We start from the raw sequence: 18,278 nt of genomic DNA on the forward strand, positions 1-18,278 counted from the left end.
TTGCTTCACAGGAAGTGATTGGGTGTTGCAAGATTTTACATCAAACTGCATTAAGAATATTCTTAAATAAAGTTTCTTTGCTGTTTCCTACAGAAAAATGCATGTTAAACTAAGTCCATTCTGTACCTGTGTCACAAGAAGCTATTGTGCTGTCTGTTGAAATGCTTGGTGAAAACGGGCTACCGAAGCAGATTTCTTCTGGAATTATTTCATGTAACAATTGATAATGTTTAAACAAGTTTTATGATTTGGAACAAGACTGCTCTTACTCAGTATTAAGAATTTGAAGAGTCTTCATGCTGTTCTTTTCAATTTTCCACAACTCTTTCCTAACATGGATGTACCAAACATCTGTAACACTGCTAGCACTGATCTGCAGAACTGCACTTTTTTGTGGTGTTGATGTAAGCTTACTGAATTTATCTGTGAACCTTAAGGGTTCATTGGTATGTTAGGGTGCTATTAAGGTGCTTTGGAACATCTGAGAAGCCCTTTCAGTATAAACTTAGTAATAACTAATCACTGTACTATTACTAATAAAAATGGATTTAGATGCATAGAGAGGCTAGAAATTGGAGTGCAAAGCAAATTGAGTTATGATTAGGCAGTGTTACTGCTCTCAAGTTTACTTGCATATGAAAGCAAGTCTTGTCCACTCGATATACATACAGAGAAGAGAGTGAGAGAATAAGTCTCAGAACTTTTTGATGACATGTGAGCAGTGACAAGAGCTGTAGCTTTTCCTATCCTCATCTCTTGGATTTGGGTGTATTTGGGCATCAAGTGCAGGGCTCCTGCTAGAGGCTTGAACAGAGCTTTTCTTAATTAAAGTTGAATCAAATGTGATGTAATTGGTTGTGGGGCATTCTGCTTGGTCTATTTTTGCCTAATTAGCAGCTGCAGCATCTTCTCCATAGCTATACAAACTCATTTGCCTGATCTGCTTCTTGTTGTACTGTCATAGCTTATGATCAGATGCCAGCTGATAAATCCTCCTAGGCTACCAGCTGGCCAACAGCATCCAGCTTTTGGGCATTAGATAACAATGTGGTACATCTTTAAAGAAAAATCTTTCATACATGATTTGCATGAATTTCTTCACTTGCAGGATACTCTAACAGGACACATTAGAGTCAGCTACGTATTAATCAAAACTACATCCTAGCGTGCAGGTTAACACCATCATCATGGACTCTTCAACTGTTGTAATATTTTTTTGCAATTAGCAGAGAAAACAATTAAGATTTAAAATTAATTTTTAAATTAGTTACTTTGTTATAGGATGTTGAAGTTTTTTGCATATTGATATGGGTTGCTCTATCCCTTTTGTCGGTCTTCAGAAAATAGCCGTAGACAGTGCTTTTCTTAGAGTCTCCTGTGAGGGGAAGAGAAGAGCAGTTTTAGTTCTGCTGGAGATGAGACTGTCACTTGTGGTCAGAGGACATCAGTTCAGGTCTTCCAGCATCAATGGTTGTCCTCAGTGAAAATGAAATACTGTGATATGGTGCTTTAAATGGTAGATTTACTGTAGCTGAAACTGATGGTTTCCAGAGTAGAGATCTGAGTTGTTCCTGGAACCAAGGCCTTAAATTTCAGGTAATTAGGTGCTTATACCTGGACTTAACATAGACACAGTGGTTCAGCTGAACAGTCCTCTAAGTCAGCAGGGCAATAGCTAGGAATTTTTTGTTTGACTCTTTGCTTTTATAAAGCAATGCAGTCAGTGGTAACTATTTCCCTTTGCTAGGTATATGACACCTGAGGGTCTTGTTGACCTGGAAGTGTCTGAGTTATTGTTCATCTGAGCCTGTTCACTCATAATGTTTTGCAGGGTAATATATTGTTACATGTGCTCATCATGCACCATTATGTCGATAAAGCTGACTTACACAATCAGATGTCTGTCTTTGGCACACAGCAGATCTTTATATAGACACGAAGAGTTTGTGTGTGCACTGTTGTGTAGATACATGTGTACGTGCAAGGTGTGTCAGCCGAGCAGGAATTTTATATAGAATGCTTGTGCAAGTTTAGAGTCCTGTGGGTAGATGTTAATTTCTCAGCTACAGTGCATTGATAATCAGACAGAAGAGCTGCTCTCAGCCTCCTTATCCCTTCTTTAGGAAGGTGGCAGGTACTACACAATTTCTCGCTCTGTTCAGAGAAGTATGGGAGGCTTGAGTTGGGATGAAATGGGCTGGAGCAAGGCTAAGACTACTGTCTGGACGTGAAAATGTATTAAGACTTAGGTCTGCCTGAAGATATAATCCTACTTATAATGCAAGAGTACTGCGTGGGCTAGCTTAGTGTTGAAATGGTTTTTCTTGAGGTTTGCACGAATGAATTAATGGGAACATACAAAAGCTTGCTCTTCCCAAACTATGAGGTGAAAGCCTCATTGAAAACTGGGGATTTTTAACTTGAGTATGTTCTTACCCTATGTGATATCAGTTGTGGATGCTACAAACTCTATTTCCCTGGAAACAGATTTAATTTTAGGTGATTTTAAAGGCTTCCTCTTGATGATGGACTAGATGGACATACCAAGGAAAATGCAAGTCTTAAAGACAACAGTTGTTCTAAGTTAATGGTTTAAGGAAATAAAATAATGCAAAGTTGTTTTGGTATGGGAAACGTCCATTTTATACCTTGTCACTCTTGTCAACTGAATGCAAACTAAAAATATTATAAGAAATAAAGAAATTTGTTCTGTATCTTCAATACAATGAGTAGGGTTGTCTTAGGTATTTCAGTATAGCTGTTAGTAACTGAATATGTGTTTATTCTTTCCCTAGATTGCACATGCCTTTTGGTTTTGGGGAACAGAACGCACCATGGGACAACCTCAAAGATCTCTCCAGACGGGGTCTCTTACTTGGGTGATGTGTCTGCTCTCCTGACTGTCTTAAAACCCAAAGGATTTATTTTCCTTTTGGAAATATTTTAAGTTGAAATCTTGTTCCTTACTGGAAATCGTCTGCACTAAAGACTGCATGCATCATGGGTGACATGGCAAACAACTCGGTTGCATATAGTGGTGTAAAAAATGCTGTAAAAGAAGCTAATCATGGAGATTTTGGAGTTACTCTTACAGAGCTCCGTTCTCTTATGGAACTTCGAGCTGCAGATGCACTGCATAAAATACAGGAATGCTATGGAGATGTACATGGCATCTGCACAAAGTTGAAAACTTCACCAAATGAAGGTAAGCCAATTTTAACACTATTATTGAGGAAACTCTTTTCAGGAAAAACCTTAGTCAGCAAACTACTTGTTTTAGTATAACCAAGTTTATAGAAGTATTTTAGTTACCATAAGAAAATATTGCTTCTTATTCCTCTAAGGCAGAGATATTCCACAGTAATAAGTAAGTGAGAGTTTTTTTCGATTGGTCTAAATGCATGTGAGATGCTGTATTAGTGGTGAAGTTGCACTTTAAACAAAGTTCATTGGTGTAGGCATCCACATATAAAGTAGCAATGCAACATAGCAATGTTCAACTTACTGTGAAAGCATAGATTTTGTGAATAGCTCATATGACCTATAGTTCACAATTCAGATCATGCTGTTGTAGAGGCCAAGGTTTTAATAGTCTAATGCAGGACTTATTAATGCTTTGGTGTTGCCACCTAGTTCTTGCGTTCCCTATTGCAACAATTTTTAGAACTGGTGGCATCTGTTTTCTATTTGTGCTACACTGAGTTCTTAATAGCAGGATCTAGTTTTTAAATCTATAGTATTTCTGTAAATTTCATTTGAGCTGTCCGAAATAACTATCAATACAGCTTTAAGCATTAACATGTACTGTCACTCTTAGTTGAAGGTTTACAAAGTGATTACACAATCTTATTCTCTAGAAATAAGCATCTTTAAAGTCTTTGCCATGTTTGACTGAAGCAGCCTTCTGTTGTGTGGCTACCTGATGCTTTTACTCTCTAGAGTTACTACTCCAAGACAGACTGTACAAATGTGAATAAATAAATAAATGTATCAAGTCTCCTTCCTGAGAACCTTCCAGAAGTTTTCCTTAAGGACCTGGCCATCTCTTACTACTTTCTTCCAAACTCTAAGTGTCAACTTCTGAAAAATACAAGTCACACTTCATAAAATATTTAAACTATAATATCTACAGTAAACTGTAGATAGATTAAAGTACTTAAAAGTCATGAAATTTATTGTGAAGTCCTGCTGTTGGGAGTGACTGAGAATTACCAAAATCACGATGTCAGCAGATTGTGGTGTCTCTGCATTCAAGCACTCACACAGCTTTTAACCAATGTGTTGTCATGTTGGTGGCAGTAAAATACCTGCTGTCCTAATCCTGGAGAGCCGTTGCTTTCTGTTCTTCACAAATGCTATGGAAAGATTTGTCTCCTTGGACCAAGAACAGCCTACTAATGCCGTAAGGTACCTCTGGGTACATTTGCATTTAGCATGTTTTGTCTTGATCTGCTTCTGAAACCAGATTTCCAGACTCCTGAAATTATATCAGTACATGAACTGGGTTTCTCTTACGAAACTGAAAGTAGCCAGCTGACATGGCTGACCTACCAGTGAATGGGAGTAGACCAATTTCAGGATGAGGAAGTTTGTAAAATATAAGGAGTGCAAAATTCTGTTCCTTGGCATCAATGGAGTTGTGAAGTATGTGTGTGAAGCACTGCAGTGTACAAGCAGTGTAACATGTTAGATAGGACCAGTAGTCTCCTGTTACCCTGTCGACCTGTTGCATAATACTGAAAGGCAGTTTCTTTTCTCAGTGGAAGGGGGTATAGTTTTCTATAATCAGGAGTTTAACTGAGAGTTGAATCCTGTTTTACAGTGATCTGCAAGGTTTAAGGCTCATTATTACTAGGTGGGCATACAATTTTAGATAGTCATGATGCACTAAGCACCAAATAACTTGTAAACTGCAGGTTTCACTTTGTCTCTTAATGTAACAAACAAGTTGACACATGGGAATGATGAGTGTCAGTGTACTAAAACTAGAAAGGGTTAGATGACCTTTCCTGCAGATTGATTGGGCAGTACCAAGGACTGCGTGATCAAGGCCTTTCCCTTTCAAAAGGATTTGACATTTAGATGTACGCTGCAATCAGTTAAATACAACAACTGACTTGATAAAAGGGCACCATCTTTTTAAGTGTGAGAGAAGTTCATAAACACACCGAGGCCTCAGCAGTTGAATATGTTAATTAGCTCCGAAAAGGTTAAGTGAGATGAGTTAGAGCAGTGTCCTCTACAGAGGTGTCATTTTGACTCTGAATCACTGCATGAATCTTTAGAGAACCAGCCTCTCTGTCAGGTAAGCTGCTATAAATTTCTCAGGGAGAGATCTTGTAAAGGTAGAACTAGGTCTCCACTTTGTCAAATTCAAGTTGTCAAATTCAAGTTGTAAGTATAGAAAGGGAGACATTTCTAATGGAAAAAAATCTAGGCAAGATCTGTGCAGAAAACTGCTACGTGTTATATTAGTGTTACACTAGAACTATGTTACACTAGTTCTAGCTCTTTGTAATCTTCAAGGCCCTATGACACTTCTTCCTAATTAGATGCTTTCCTTATGATATGAAACACTGACCACTACACAATTACTAGTGGCTTCATAGGAAAAATACAGGTAGTTCTGACGTGCTACATAGTGGATGAGTTCATCTTGTTTTATTTCTTGGTGTGAAGTTGTTGACAATGTAAGGCAATATCTGTTTTCAGACAAAATTTGGGTCAGACCAATCTGATTTGAAATAAGAAATGGGAGCAGTCCTTTACCAGTATTACTTAAAAAAAGGATACTGAGCAGACTTTACTGCTTACATGTATACTAATGTGCAAAATGAATGTTTGACATACCTTTAATGGCAAAAGTCCGTCTTATATTCTGGACAGATAAACCACCATCAGTATTTCCACAGGTCCACATAGTTTTGATTGTCTAGTAACTTCTAGATTTCTAATAAAAACTGTATATGAATATTGTATATTAACTAGTCCCTTGCCTAATATTTTTCACACTTGACCCCAAATAGCATAAATTACTGTAGTTAAGACACATAATGAACAATATAATGGCAGTAGTTTTGCCCTCAGGACTGTAGAGTGTTAATTGTGAAATTGCCAGCTGTGTGTTAAATGCAGCAAGTTCATTAATGGTGCATGGTGTATTATAGTGTATACTAAAATTACAAATGTTTTTTGTCTTTGCTAGACTTACTTACTAATATTTGCTAAGTGGTTCTGATAGTAGCCTAGACGTTATATGGCCTTGTTGAGAAATGCTTTTCATTCTTCATAGACCAGTGCTGTATTTCCAATGTTCTACACTGTGGTACCCTGCAAAGAGAGGAGGAAAGTGATGCTGCTGACACTATGTAAATAATCTTCCAAACTTTGCCATGTTAAAAGGAATAGAGAAGTGATATCTTTTGCAAAATCACAATATGGCCCAGCCTTTTGGAATGGCCAAGCTGTCCTGAGTTTCTGTAACATATAGCTTGATTTTGAAAATAGTCTTGTGGTGCTCTTTGAGCTGAAAGTATGCACCTTAAAGCTTGAATTGCAAGAAGTGTAGTGTTATGGCTGATGAGGACAATTGCTCCTTTGTATTAAATCTTCAAAGGCATGAATGCAAGGTGAATCGAAGAGTGTTAGAATAAATCTAATGTATTATACACACAAAGAGTATGATTAATTCATTTCACTTTGAAAAGATCTGCAAAAAACATTTTGCTTTTCAGTTAAGTGATTGCATAGCAGTTGTTAGCTTTTAAAAGTGAGTTTTGCAATTCAGTAGTCTTATCAAGGTGTCTTCACAGAATCACAGAATATACCAAGTTAGAAGGGACCCACAAGGATCTTTGAATCCTACTCCTTGAAATATCTTGTGATGTCTTGAAATATTGTGTGATGATTCTAGTAAATGTCCATTACAGGTGTTAAGTACGCCACTTATTGTGAGAGCAAGTTGTAGTGGCTACTGTTCTTATTGATTATCTAGCACATTTGCAATGCCTTTATCAATAAGCAGTTGGGTTAACTATTAAAAAAATTGCTTCTAAGAGAATAGTTGTCTTTAAGCAGGTACTGATAATCTTGGGGGCAATATGGTTGAAGTATTGAGATCTTTGGTCTGAAAAGCATGACTGGATGTTTGACCATTTTGCTTTGAAAAATATGCCAGTGGCTTCATTCTGAATGGTGGGCGAGACAACTGTTACAGGAGTAAACAGGAGGGGTACTTACAGAAGACCTTGAGTGCATGACCTTGCACTGAATATTCTTGGTATTCCTTTATCTTTAAGGTCTTGGCATGCAGTACCCTTTAGTGAAAGACCCTTACTCTTGCCTGCTAGTGTCTCTTAAAGTTGGTACAAGAATTGAGATAGAAGAGAACTCAAAGAAGTATGCTATATAAGAAAGAGAATAGGTACAGAACTGAGGTGACAGACCCTGCACAGTGCTAAGTATAGGCTCTGTGTGAGAGAAGATAGAAAGTGAAGCTTCAGAAGAGCAAAAAACTACTGTCCAGGTGGAAGTAGCATCATAAAGTGGTTACCTCTTTCCACATGATGCCTGGAGAGCTTCAACAGCAGTTAATAGTATTTTATATAATAAATAATACACTAATATAATAGTATATTATTATAATATGTGATTATAAATGTTACATTAATTTTAGGATCCTAGGATGCTGTCTCTTAATACAGAATCCCTGTAGTGGGAAACAGTACTACCTTCACAGGCTGTGGTCTTGCTAAAGCTTTATGGTGCTACTCAGTCTCAATAGTTGTAACTACTAATGATCTTGTCTTGCAAACTTTGTTACTTTGAACAAAGGTATGAGTGTTACTATACTCTGTTACTATGTCATATTAAGTGACATACTAAGCAGGTAGACCATCAACTTTGTTTTGGCAAGGTGAGAATTATAAAATATAGCTGGTTTTCTAAAGTGACTGACTTAAAGATAATACGTACATAATTGTATTTGAGATATGGCTTTTTGGTATTGTTACTGAAATATGGAGTGGGACTTGATTCCATGAATGGGAAACGTCAGTCACTTCTAATGGGAGGGAGAAATGCATACAAGTGTCAACTAACTTTGTCTTATTATTAAATAGGTTTAAGTGGAAATCCGGCAGATATAGAAAGGAGAGAAGCAGTTTTTGGGAAGAACTTTATACCTCCTAAAAAGCCAAAAACATTTCTTCAGTTAGTATGGGAAGCACTACAGGATGTTACATTAATTATATTAGAAATTGCAGCCGTAGTATCCTTGGGCCTTTCTTTTTACCAGCCTCCAGGAGGAAATGAATCACGTAAGTAAACTTTTTTTTAAAAGTAGGTATCTACTTTATTATACTACTGACTTTCCTGGTCCAATGTGCCTGTACTGTAAATCTGATGGGAGACAGTAGATCAGTGGAAAAGCATCTTATTGTTCCTTATTTGAGTGTATACTACTAGAACTCTAGCTTGCCTTAAAAGGGCTACATGAGATTTCCCTGGTCATGATCTGGTATCATTCTGACCAGAATAATGCCAGAGGTAAATTGCAAGCAGCAGGAGCAAGGACTTTTCTTAAATCCAGCAATGTTTCTGTGCAAGTGGGTTTTTTTTAGCTTTGCCTCAAATATTTAAGGAATTTATAATTTGCAGTCATGGGCTTTCTCTGAGGAGTCAGCGAGTCTTAAATTTTCCTTGATTTGCAATATGACACTGGTAACTTTCTAATTTAAGAAATGAAGATATATTTATGCTTCTAAACAGAAAATAAAGAGATCAGACCTTCATTGAACTGAATTTTTGCAATGATATCTGACTTGTTAAGACAAAGTGGGATGTGTTAAGAAAGCAGAAGGTGATTAACTAGTCTGGCATTCTTATGCCATCACTTAACAAGATAATAAGGACAGGTAACTTTCTATATTGACTTCTCTTGTGTTCAGATAAGCAGGGTGGTTTAAATTCCTCAAGTTGCTCTAGCTTTCAGGTTCTTTAGCTTCTTTATGTGTTACCCTAATGGAAAATAAAGATAAAATCGTGAAGAAGGCTAGCACAGAAAATGTTTAGCAACTACTAGTAGTTTCTTTGTTTTGGCAATTTTTTTTATTGCTAAAATAACTATCTATTTGGACTTTGTTAAATCTAAAACCTCTTTTCTGCAGTATGTGGATCAGTAAATGTTGGTGAAGAAGAGGAGGAATCTGAAGCAGGTTGGATTGAAGGAGCAGCAATCCTCCTATCTGTAGTTTGTGTGGTGTTAGTAACAGCTTTCAATGACTGGAGCAAGGAGAAACAATTTCGGGGATTACAGAGCCGTATTGAACAAGAACAGAAATTCACAGTCATCAGAGGTGGTCAAGTCATCCAAATACCAGTAGCTGACATAATTGTTGGAGATATTGCACAAGTGAAATATGGTAAACATATTTTTAAAGTGGAACTTTCTTTTAGTTTTAAAAAAGGAACAGCAGTCATCATACCCAGTGATCTCTTGTAGGTGACCTTTTGCCAGCTGATGGTGTACTCATTCAAGGAAATGACCTCAAAATTGATGAAAGCTCACTGACTGGAGAATCTGATCATGTTAAGAAATCGCTGGACAGAGATCCTATGCTGCTATCAGGTGTGTAGCATATGACAATGCTTGAAGAAAGTGGCTTTTTTCTAGGGTAAACTGGTTTTTTAAAATGTTGAGGTTAAAATCTAGCAAACTGTACCTTGTTGACTCCTGAAAGTATCCCAACCCAGTGTTACTGCTACAAAACTGTCAGAGGGAACAGACCCTTAAAACTGACAAACATTTTGTGTAGCTGCTAATGATTTTCCTTTTCAGATAGCTTTGGCGATTAAAGCTTTAGAGGAGCACAGTGGTGTATATACACATTTTCATTTTGTTAACGTGAAGTTTGAATACTTATTTCCTTACTTATGTGGTCTGCCATATAACTACTGAAGTCATGGCGGAAAACCTGATTTAATCTTTCAGGTACACATGTGATGGAAGGCTCTGGAAGAATGGTGGTTACTGCTGTAGGTGTTAACTCTCAGACTGGAATCATCTTCACCTTACTTGGGGCTGGAGGAGATGAAGAGGAGAAGGAGAAGGAAAAAGAGAAGAAGGACAAGAAAAGTAGGCATAATAATCTCAAATTCCTATGGAAGGAGGGGTGAACTCTTGAATGCTACTAGATAAAAACTTTTTTTTTAGTTATCTGGAGCCAGAAGTCATTTTTTAAAATTCATACTTTCCATAGGTTTCACAGGAAAAAAGACCAACTTGAGCCCAGTGACCTAAGAGTGCATCACTACTTCAAACTCTTGCCACATGGATTTTTAATTAAACTTCAAATCTCGTTGATCAAATAGAGTTTGGAAAGTTTACAACTCCTAACCAGCCATACTATTTATAAATAGTTAAACTGTCATCTTCTATAACTTCAAAGTACATTCATGTTTAATAGCAAATATTTGTTCATGGCAAACAGGTTATTATATAATTCAACCTAGTAAGGATCTAGTTCTGCATTTGACAGATGGAAAATGTCCCTTTTAGGGCATTCTTCTGGGGCACTTGAAGGGAAAAACGTATCTTTTATACTGCTGTGGATAGTTTAAGCATATATGAAACTGATTTTAATAAAAGATGAAGAGATGGCTTCTCCTGCTGCTCCTTTTCTTCCGGAGGTGAAGTTTTGAGTGCTCAGAGGCAAATCCGTGGTGGCACTTTTCTTTAATCCTTATTTTTGGAGGGATGAGGGACTTGTAACTGAGTGTATTTTGGAGCCCTTCCGTGAAGACTGGAGTGGGCTGTCTTCCTTATTATAAGGTTACTTATCTAAGCCGTAGCCTTTACCCTTAAAATCAAAGCTTAGAAATGTTAAGCTTTTAAGTAATGTTTTGATAATAACACTTACAAGGCATGTTCAGGACTGAGTTTCACCACGGTACAAATTTTTCAAGAAACTGCTATGAAGTCTACTGGATGGGACTGAGTCTGAGGGTTCTTGACAGCAGAACCAAAAAATATAAATGTAAATCAAAATATACTTTTTCATCAAAGGAATATGAAACAATAATGGAAATTATACAGAAATGTGATTAAGAATCTCAAGGGTCTTCAAACTAAAGAGTCAATTGTTGAAGTGTGTGCTCTGTGCAAGAATTGGGATTGAACTCTTGTTGTCTTGACCTAACACACAAATACTTTTCAAGTTTCTAGAAGGATCAGAATTGTAAAAAGTAGTAAATTTCTTCAGAAGGTAGAAAAATGGTTACAAGAAGAATTGAAAGTTCTAAATGAGTTTCAAGCATGATAGTGAAGACCTGCAACACTTCCAGGGATTAGTGTGAAACAATTGCCATCCTTTGCTCTTCCCCTTACAGAGGGGACAAAGCAAATGATGGTACAGCTGCTACATCTGATATGGAGAGGATTATAGTTTTTATTAATATTCTGTCACTGTTTATTATTCTGTAAGCAGAATTCTCTTTGACAAGTGGTGTTTTGGTGTATCCTAAGGCCTCAATGCTTGCAGGTTTTTTTTTTTTGTCTCCCAAGATAGATAGCTTCCTCTTTCCCTTAAGTTAGGTGCATAATAAGATTCTCCTTGGTAAAATTCAGGTTAAACTAAATTAGCCTCTCTGTGAATGTTAAGGAGATTAAAGGGACTATATTTAGTTGGCTGTGTATGGCTTGGTGCAGAGCAAAAGCAAATGTATGTGCAAGGAGATAATGTATGAACAAGGAGCTACAAGTAACTCAAGTGTAGAACTTTGCTCTTGTAAGAGAGAGAGGGTACCTAGGAAGGAAAAAATACTAAATTAGGAAACAATGACAAGTTCTTTAGAAGTCTGAAGTGGCATCTTCTGGAGAAAATGAACATGCTATTTTTTTTTTCCTCAGCTGTTGAGAGAATGCTTGGGGGGAAATCTTAGTCTACAGTAATAGTGTAATGGAGGTGTTAAATGTCATGCCACACACACTTGATAACTTGATTTTCTTCTACCTGAGTACTCTTGTAAATTTCAGTCTACATAACCTAGGGCCAAAACTTGGTGAGTTATCAAAGCTACTGAAAATTTCTGGGTTTTGTTCTAAGTTCCTCAATTAACCTTGCTTTCTTGACTTAAAAGTAAAGTTTGTCACTTGCCAAGCCCCCCAAATAACATGTGTTGGTCTTCCAGTTACCTTTAATGTTTCACTTGTTTAATTCTTTCATTATTTTACCGTCCTTCTTTGATCTCTTGTTGAACTCTGTTTCTGAACACAGGTAGGAGTGATACTTTATTATGAACTCAAGCTATTCTTATAGCGATGTATCGTATTTGCTTACAGATTATGTTCATATTTGTGTAAATAGGGTTAGCATAGATCAGTAATCCAGTGGTATGCCTCTGTTAAACTTGGCTGTAGATTTGTAAATATTTTATACTACGGTAGCTTCTGCAGTGTTGTACAAAAAAGCACTGATTCTGGAAGTGAGATCCTGCAGTTCATTTGCAGTAGTAATCAGATACTGGTGGCAAGTGTTAGAAGAGCAAAGCAAGATGGAGGCAACCAGAATCACTTTAATATAACAAATATATTTCATAGAAAAACGTGTCAACAATCTTTTTAAAGCTTTGCTCAGAAGCAATAAGTGTCTGTGTCAGTAGTTTGTGCAAACTTTACCATGGTAGATTAACAGTGCAGCAGTTTTGTATGGGAAAATGAAAGTCCAAAAAACTGATGTGAGCTGTTTCTCTGAGCTGACTTACACGTTTTACTTTTTTTTTTTAATGCAGTTGCTTGTTTCAGCAGATTAATGTAGTCATTATATATAAACATAAACGTTAAAATGAATTCTGCACAGCCAGTTTAAAACACAACTTGTTCCTCTCTCTGACAGGTAAAAAGCAAGATGGAGCTGTTGAAAACCGTAACAAAGGTAAATGCAAGTTCTCTGATCCTTTCTTGCAAGTCTCTATTTTCTGAGTGTGTATGTAATGAATACAGACTTTCCTATAAAAAATACATATTGAATCCTTAGATCCAAAGTGCTTATGCTAAGGATGGCATTAAGTGAAATTGCCCAAAACAAATGCTTAACTGAACTTTGGATTCCAACACCTACACCCAATACACTTCTTTAAACATTCACATGTAGTATGGCCTGTCTGGATACAAGAATACACAGTACTGGTGTTAAGCTCTTTAAGTACCACTGATTTAGGGGACTCCCCAATGGCTAATTTTTTTCCTACCTTCTAGCTAAAGCTCAAGATGGTGCTGCCATGGAAATGCAACCACTGAAGAGTGAGGATGGTGGGGATGGAGATGAGAAAGACAAGAAGAAAGCAAACTTGCCAAAGAAAGAAAAGTCAGTTCTCCAAGGCAAACTCACAAAGCTTGCAGTTCAGATTGGCAAAGCAGGTATGATGTCTCAGTACCCTACTTATGCTGGTGCTATGTTGGAATTAAGTTTGAACATGCATAGTTTGTGAGGAGCTAAAATAATCAAAGTACTCAGGGCTAGCTACTTACATTAAGTGCAAAGTTCTGATGCGTGGAAGTATGCTGTTCTGCCTGAGTATGCTGATGGCCTCTCAAACTGTGTCATGTGGATGGCTTTTATTTTTCCTTGATTTAAATAGATTCAGGCTTTCAAGTGCCAGCTTCCAGGAGAGAAAATTCCAGCTTCATAACATTAGACAACTGTTAGGAGTGATCTTTTTAGATAGGATATGTCAATTAGCAATGTATCTAGAGAATTATAGATTGAGTGAAATCTAGGAAATGTGGTAGGGTCAACTAGGTTATCTCTGATACTTTCAGAGGCTTAGGAATTTCCACTTAACATATGCCTTGCTGATATGTAACTTTTTTTTTCTCTCAGATAATATTCAGCTGTCTTGTCAAAATATTTGGTAGATTGTTGCTGCTTGAAAGTAGACTAAAAGAACAGTGAAGTTTAGCATAAATTTTAGGCTATATTATCTAGTGTGTGGTGTTTTCATTCAAATATTTCAGGATTTATTTTTGTTCAGTAGAATTATTAAATGATTCAGGCCAGAAGCAACTTTAGAACCTCAACAAGGGCTGACTTTAGCATCTGTGTCATTAAACTGCTACAGTCTGTGGATGAAGCAATTAAACTTACAGCTGTAGCACTCCATAGTTATGTATAGCAATGTTAATTTTTCAGAGGAACTTGTACTAACAAATGGTGAATAAAGCTTCCATGGTAAGTTTAGTGTAAACTACTGTTCTTGTCAAATGTGTTTTTTTTCATATATTTCAAAAGCTCTTGTTTTCCTTTATGTACCTTTTGACCCATTGTAATCACCTATGTACCCTTAATACCCATATACTTCATGCATTGATTTTTCTATCCTGCTGCTTTGAGACAGTGCATGCACTGAAACACTCCTCTGAATCAATTAGCAGTACAATTGTTAAAGGCCTGCTGAATTTTTTCACTTCTTATTTCTGCTTAGTAAATTGACTTTATGTATCCTACTCATAATTAGCTGTATGCTTTTCAATTAAATGGAAGAAAAAAAGATTTTAGAAATTGCTGGGTGAAATGCATGAGGAAATACATACTTTGGGAGTCGGAACACCCATGAGAACTACCTCAATGTTTTGACTTGGTTGTTTGAAATCTTAGTTATAAACTAGCTTTTATAAAGGTAGAAGTATTTTGTACTTGACTCACCTCCAGTCTCTCTTGCCAAATATTTGAGATAATTTCTGAAAACTTTTTATTCTCTTTTTAACAAGGTTTGTTGATGTCTGCAATCACAGTCATTATCCTTGTGTTATATTTTGTAATTGATACCTTCTGGGTTCAGAAGAGACCTTGGCTTGCTGAATGTACACCAATTTATATTCAGTATTTTGTGAAGTTCTTCATTATTGGAGTTACAGTCTTGGTGGTGGCAGTACCAGAAGGTCTTCCACTTGCAGTCACTATATCTCTGGCTTACTCTGTTAAGGTAAGTGGATAGAGGGGGAATAGATATTAAAGGTAGATCGGTGTATTCATCAGCTCTTAAATCTAAACTGACTTATGCTGCATCACGTAGATCCAATAGACTGGGAAGAAGCTTTTCTTGTTGCCATAAACTACAAAGAATTCTACTGCAGTACTTTTCCTCATCGCTGAATACAGGCTAACTTGAACAGTGAGGATTGCCAGCCTGTTGTCACCAACTAAAGATGAATGGGTTCAGTACATAGCATTGTGCCATTTATTTACAATACATAGATGTTTAAGAGTTTGTAAATAACATTATTCTATAAGCTTGAACTTCTACCTAGCTGAACTGTTAAGCAGCTGCTACAAAAGCTTCCAGATTGATTCTCCGTGAAGATGGAATACTGTAAAACACTTAGCTTTCTGTTTATTATACAGCATGTTTTTTAACTTAAGTTCTTTATTTTCTTAATTTTCTTACTGTTTCAGCATGCTGAGACTATTTATTTGAAAATCTAATTATAAAGACAATCAGTGCTTAGGGTATGTTCTAAAACTTATATCACTAACTAGTAGTGGCTTTGTTGTATCACTTGAACTTAATCTGCCTCTTGGAACTGAAAATACTATACAAGCCTGTTAAGTAAAGAATTTAAAGCAATATTTAACCTATGAAATTTGTGTAGTCCTCACTGTTTTAGTTGAAACATTAGACTCCCAGTTTGTATTTTGGTTTAAGGCTGAACCTAGTATCTTGGTAGTCTGTATTATCTGTGGTTCACATAAGTCTAACACAGCTTATTTGCTCTTTCTTGTAATCAGAAAGACTTTTTAAACATTGTATCTGGTAAAGCTCAAACTTTACCTCACTTTCTAAATATCATCATAAACTATTTGCTCATAACAGTTGGAATAGTATCAGTAGTCTGTGTGACATGCAGATACGTGAGATTAAGACTGTCTTTAGGTACTTTGTTCAAAATGAAGTTCACTGCGACATAATAGACTTTAAGGAATCTGTACTGAATGTGGCAGCTGCAAATTCTTCCTCTGAAAGATACCAGATAACTTAAAGACTGAGTGTTTTCTGAAACTGCTGTGTAAGACTGGACTTCTTAAATGAGAATTTCTGAAGTGTGAAGTAATGGTTATGAATCGCTGTTAACTGCTTTTATTTCCTTAGAAAATGATGAAAGATAATAACTTGGTGAGACATCTGGATGCATGTGAAACAATGGGCAATGCAACAGCGATTTGCTCAGATAAAACAGGAACATTGACCATGAACAGAATGACAGTGGTCCAAGCCTACATCAATGAAAAACATTATAAAAAAATTCCAGAACCAGAAGCTATCCCAGAGAAAACCATGGCTTACCTTGTGACAGGAATTTCTGTTAATTGTGCTTATACTTCCAAAATACTGGTAAGTGGATTTCTTCATTCCAGTCAAGATAACTAAACTTCCTCAAAAGCTGCAAATTATCTGGGGGCCGCATGGTAGGCAGTTAAGTTGTGGCACAATGCAGAATAAGGTGTTTTGTACCTGCTGTAAATTTCTGAACTCTTCATTTGAGACTAAATGGAAAAAAAATAGTTTATTTCAGTTAGAATTGGTAATTCAAAGATACAATCTCAGGAAGATAACTTCCTCTAAGTTCACAGTTGTGTCTAAGTTTGTTTTTATAAATGAGACTATTTACCTTACCTGAAGAGCGTCTTGGCTGGATTTGAGTGCTACTTCAAAATAAATATATAAGAGTAGTACAACATTAAGCAGACTGTAATGAAAAAAAGTAAGTATAGTTGAGGATCTACATGGATTTTTATTTTTTTTTCCAGATACCATTGTATAAGTTTGTAGGCTTTAGAATTGTACTATATTTGCTCAAATCTTGAGACTTGCAAAATATTTTGAAATTTAAAAAAATTTTAGAAATTTTTGAAACTTAAATACTGGACTATTTAGCATTTTTGTGTGCATTATTTTCTGAAACTCTGAACATAGCTTCATTGCTGTAAATATTCCAATACGTTACCTAACATTTTTTAAGGTAGTAAAAAGTAAAAGTAGTAATTAGGATTTAGTAAATAAATTAGCACTTCAAGATTTAGTAGAAGCCTCCACTATGAATGCTTTGTATACAAACTGCAGCAAAAACTCTGTCCAAAAGCTACTTTTCAACCAATAAAAATGGTACTTCTGTAAGAATTTCCTCAATAGCTGTACTTGAGATAGCAAGTCAAGTTTAACAGCACTGATTTTTCTGAAACAAGATGGAAATACTACTGATGAGTTATAACACGTGAAGAGTTTCACAATCTGTTTTCTAAAGCCAGGGGAAAAAAAAAAAAGCTAGCTGCATGTAAACTGACCGAGTCCCTTACTGCTACCATGTTAACCAAATTATGTCCAGTGCGGTCAGAGTTAGTCTGCTTAACAAAATCAGAGAGGGCTAAAAGAGACTGCTTGAGATCCTCTGTTCCAGTCCCCCTGATCAAAGCAGGATCAGCCAGGGCATGTTGCTCAGGGCTATGCCTAGTCAGGCTCTAAGAATCTCAAAGGATGGAGACTGCAATCTTTGGGCAGCCTGGTCAAGTATTTGACTACTCTTAGAGTAAAAAAGTATTTCCATATGTTAAAATGGAATTTCAAGAGCTTTGGTTTGTACCCATTGCCTGTTGTCCTCTCACTGGGCACTACTAGGAAGTCTAGCTTGGCTGTCTTTACATTGTTCCACCCACCTGCCTTATTCAGGCATTTAATACATTCTCATACGTTTCTTCCCCAGAGTCTTCTTCAGACTGAACAGTCTTGGCCCTTTCAGGTTCTCCTCATATGCCAGGTGCTCTAGTCCCTCCCTGTATTATCTTTGTGTGCCATGGGTGTACTTGTGCCTGGATTTTGATACCTCTCATACTGGGGAACCCAGAACTGGATACTTTAAACTGCATGTTAAAGTGAACATTTTGAAAGTACAAGTATTCAGTATTGCCAAATTCAAAATCTTGCAGCTCTGAACAATGCAAATGGATCACTGGCTTACGATTAATATAGTTCAGCTCTAGCTGCCTGAGGCATGTCAAACTGAGTAAGTGCTTCTCCCTTTTTTGCTGCAAACTACACTGCAGTGTTATAGCTATATAAGCTCAAATATCTCAAAAGAAATACTCCTTTACTTACAGGACTAGTATGTGCATATCCCACATTGTTGAGATAAGAAACTTGTTCTGGTATTAAAGGGTTGGAAACTTGATTCTGAACTCTTTCCAGTTAAGTAGGCCATGGCCTGGAAAACAGAACTTGTAGTGAGA

General features: G+C 36.6%; 1 protein-coding gene across 7 annotated transcripts in view; it reads left to right on the plus strand.

Moving 5' to 3' along the window:
* ATP2B1 (ATPase plasma membrane Ca2+ transporting 1) overlaps positions 1–18,278 on the plus strand; it is a 62,342-nt gene that overhangs the window by 23,697 nt on the left and 20,367 nt on the right. For all 7 annotated transcript variants that reach the window (XM_027668948.1, XM_027668970.1, XM_027668936.1 and 4 more), the window contains exons 2-10: positions 2,796–3,205; positions 8,121–8,318; positions 9,168–9,422; positions 9,503–9,628; positions 9,992–10,135; positions 12,894–12,932; positions 13,256–13,417; positions 14,768–14,982; positions 16,147–16,389. In XM_027668948.1, coding sequence (XP_027524749.1) covers positions 3,001–3,205; positions 8,121–8,318; positions 9,168–9,422; positions 9,503–9,628; positions 9,992–10,135; positions 12,894–12,932; positions 13,256–13,417; positions 14,768–14,982; positions 16,147–16,389 — 1,587 coding nt within the window. In that variant the 5' untranslated portion in view covers positions 2,796–3,000. The remainder of the gene's footprint in view (positions 1–2,795; positions 3,206–8,120; positions 8,319–9,167; positions 9,423–9,502; positions 9,629–9,991; positions 10,136–12,893; positions 12,933–13,255; positions 13,418–14,767; positions 14,983–16,146; positions 16,390–18,278) is intronic.

The sequence above is a fragment of the Corapipo altera genome, unplaced genomic scaffold (assembly GCF_003945725.1).
Source record: "Corapipo altera isolate COAL_440 unplaced genomic scaffold, ASM394572v1 1, whole genome shotgun sequence".
NCBI lineage: Eukaryota > Metazoa > Chordata > Aves > Passeriformes > Pipridae > Corapipo > Corapipo altera.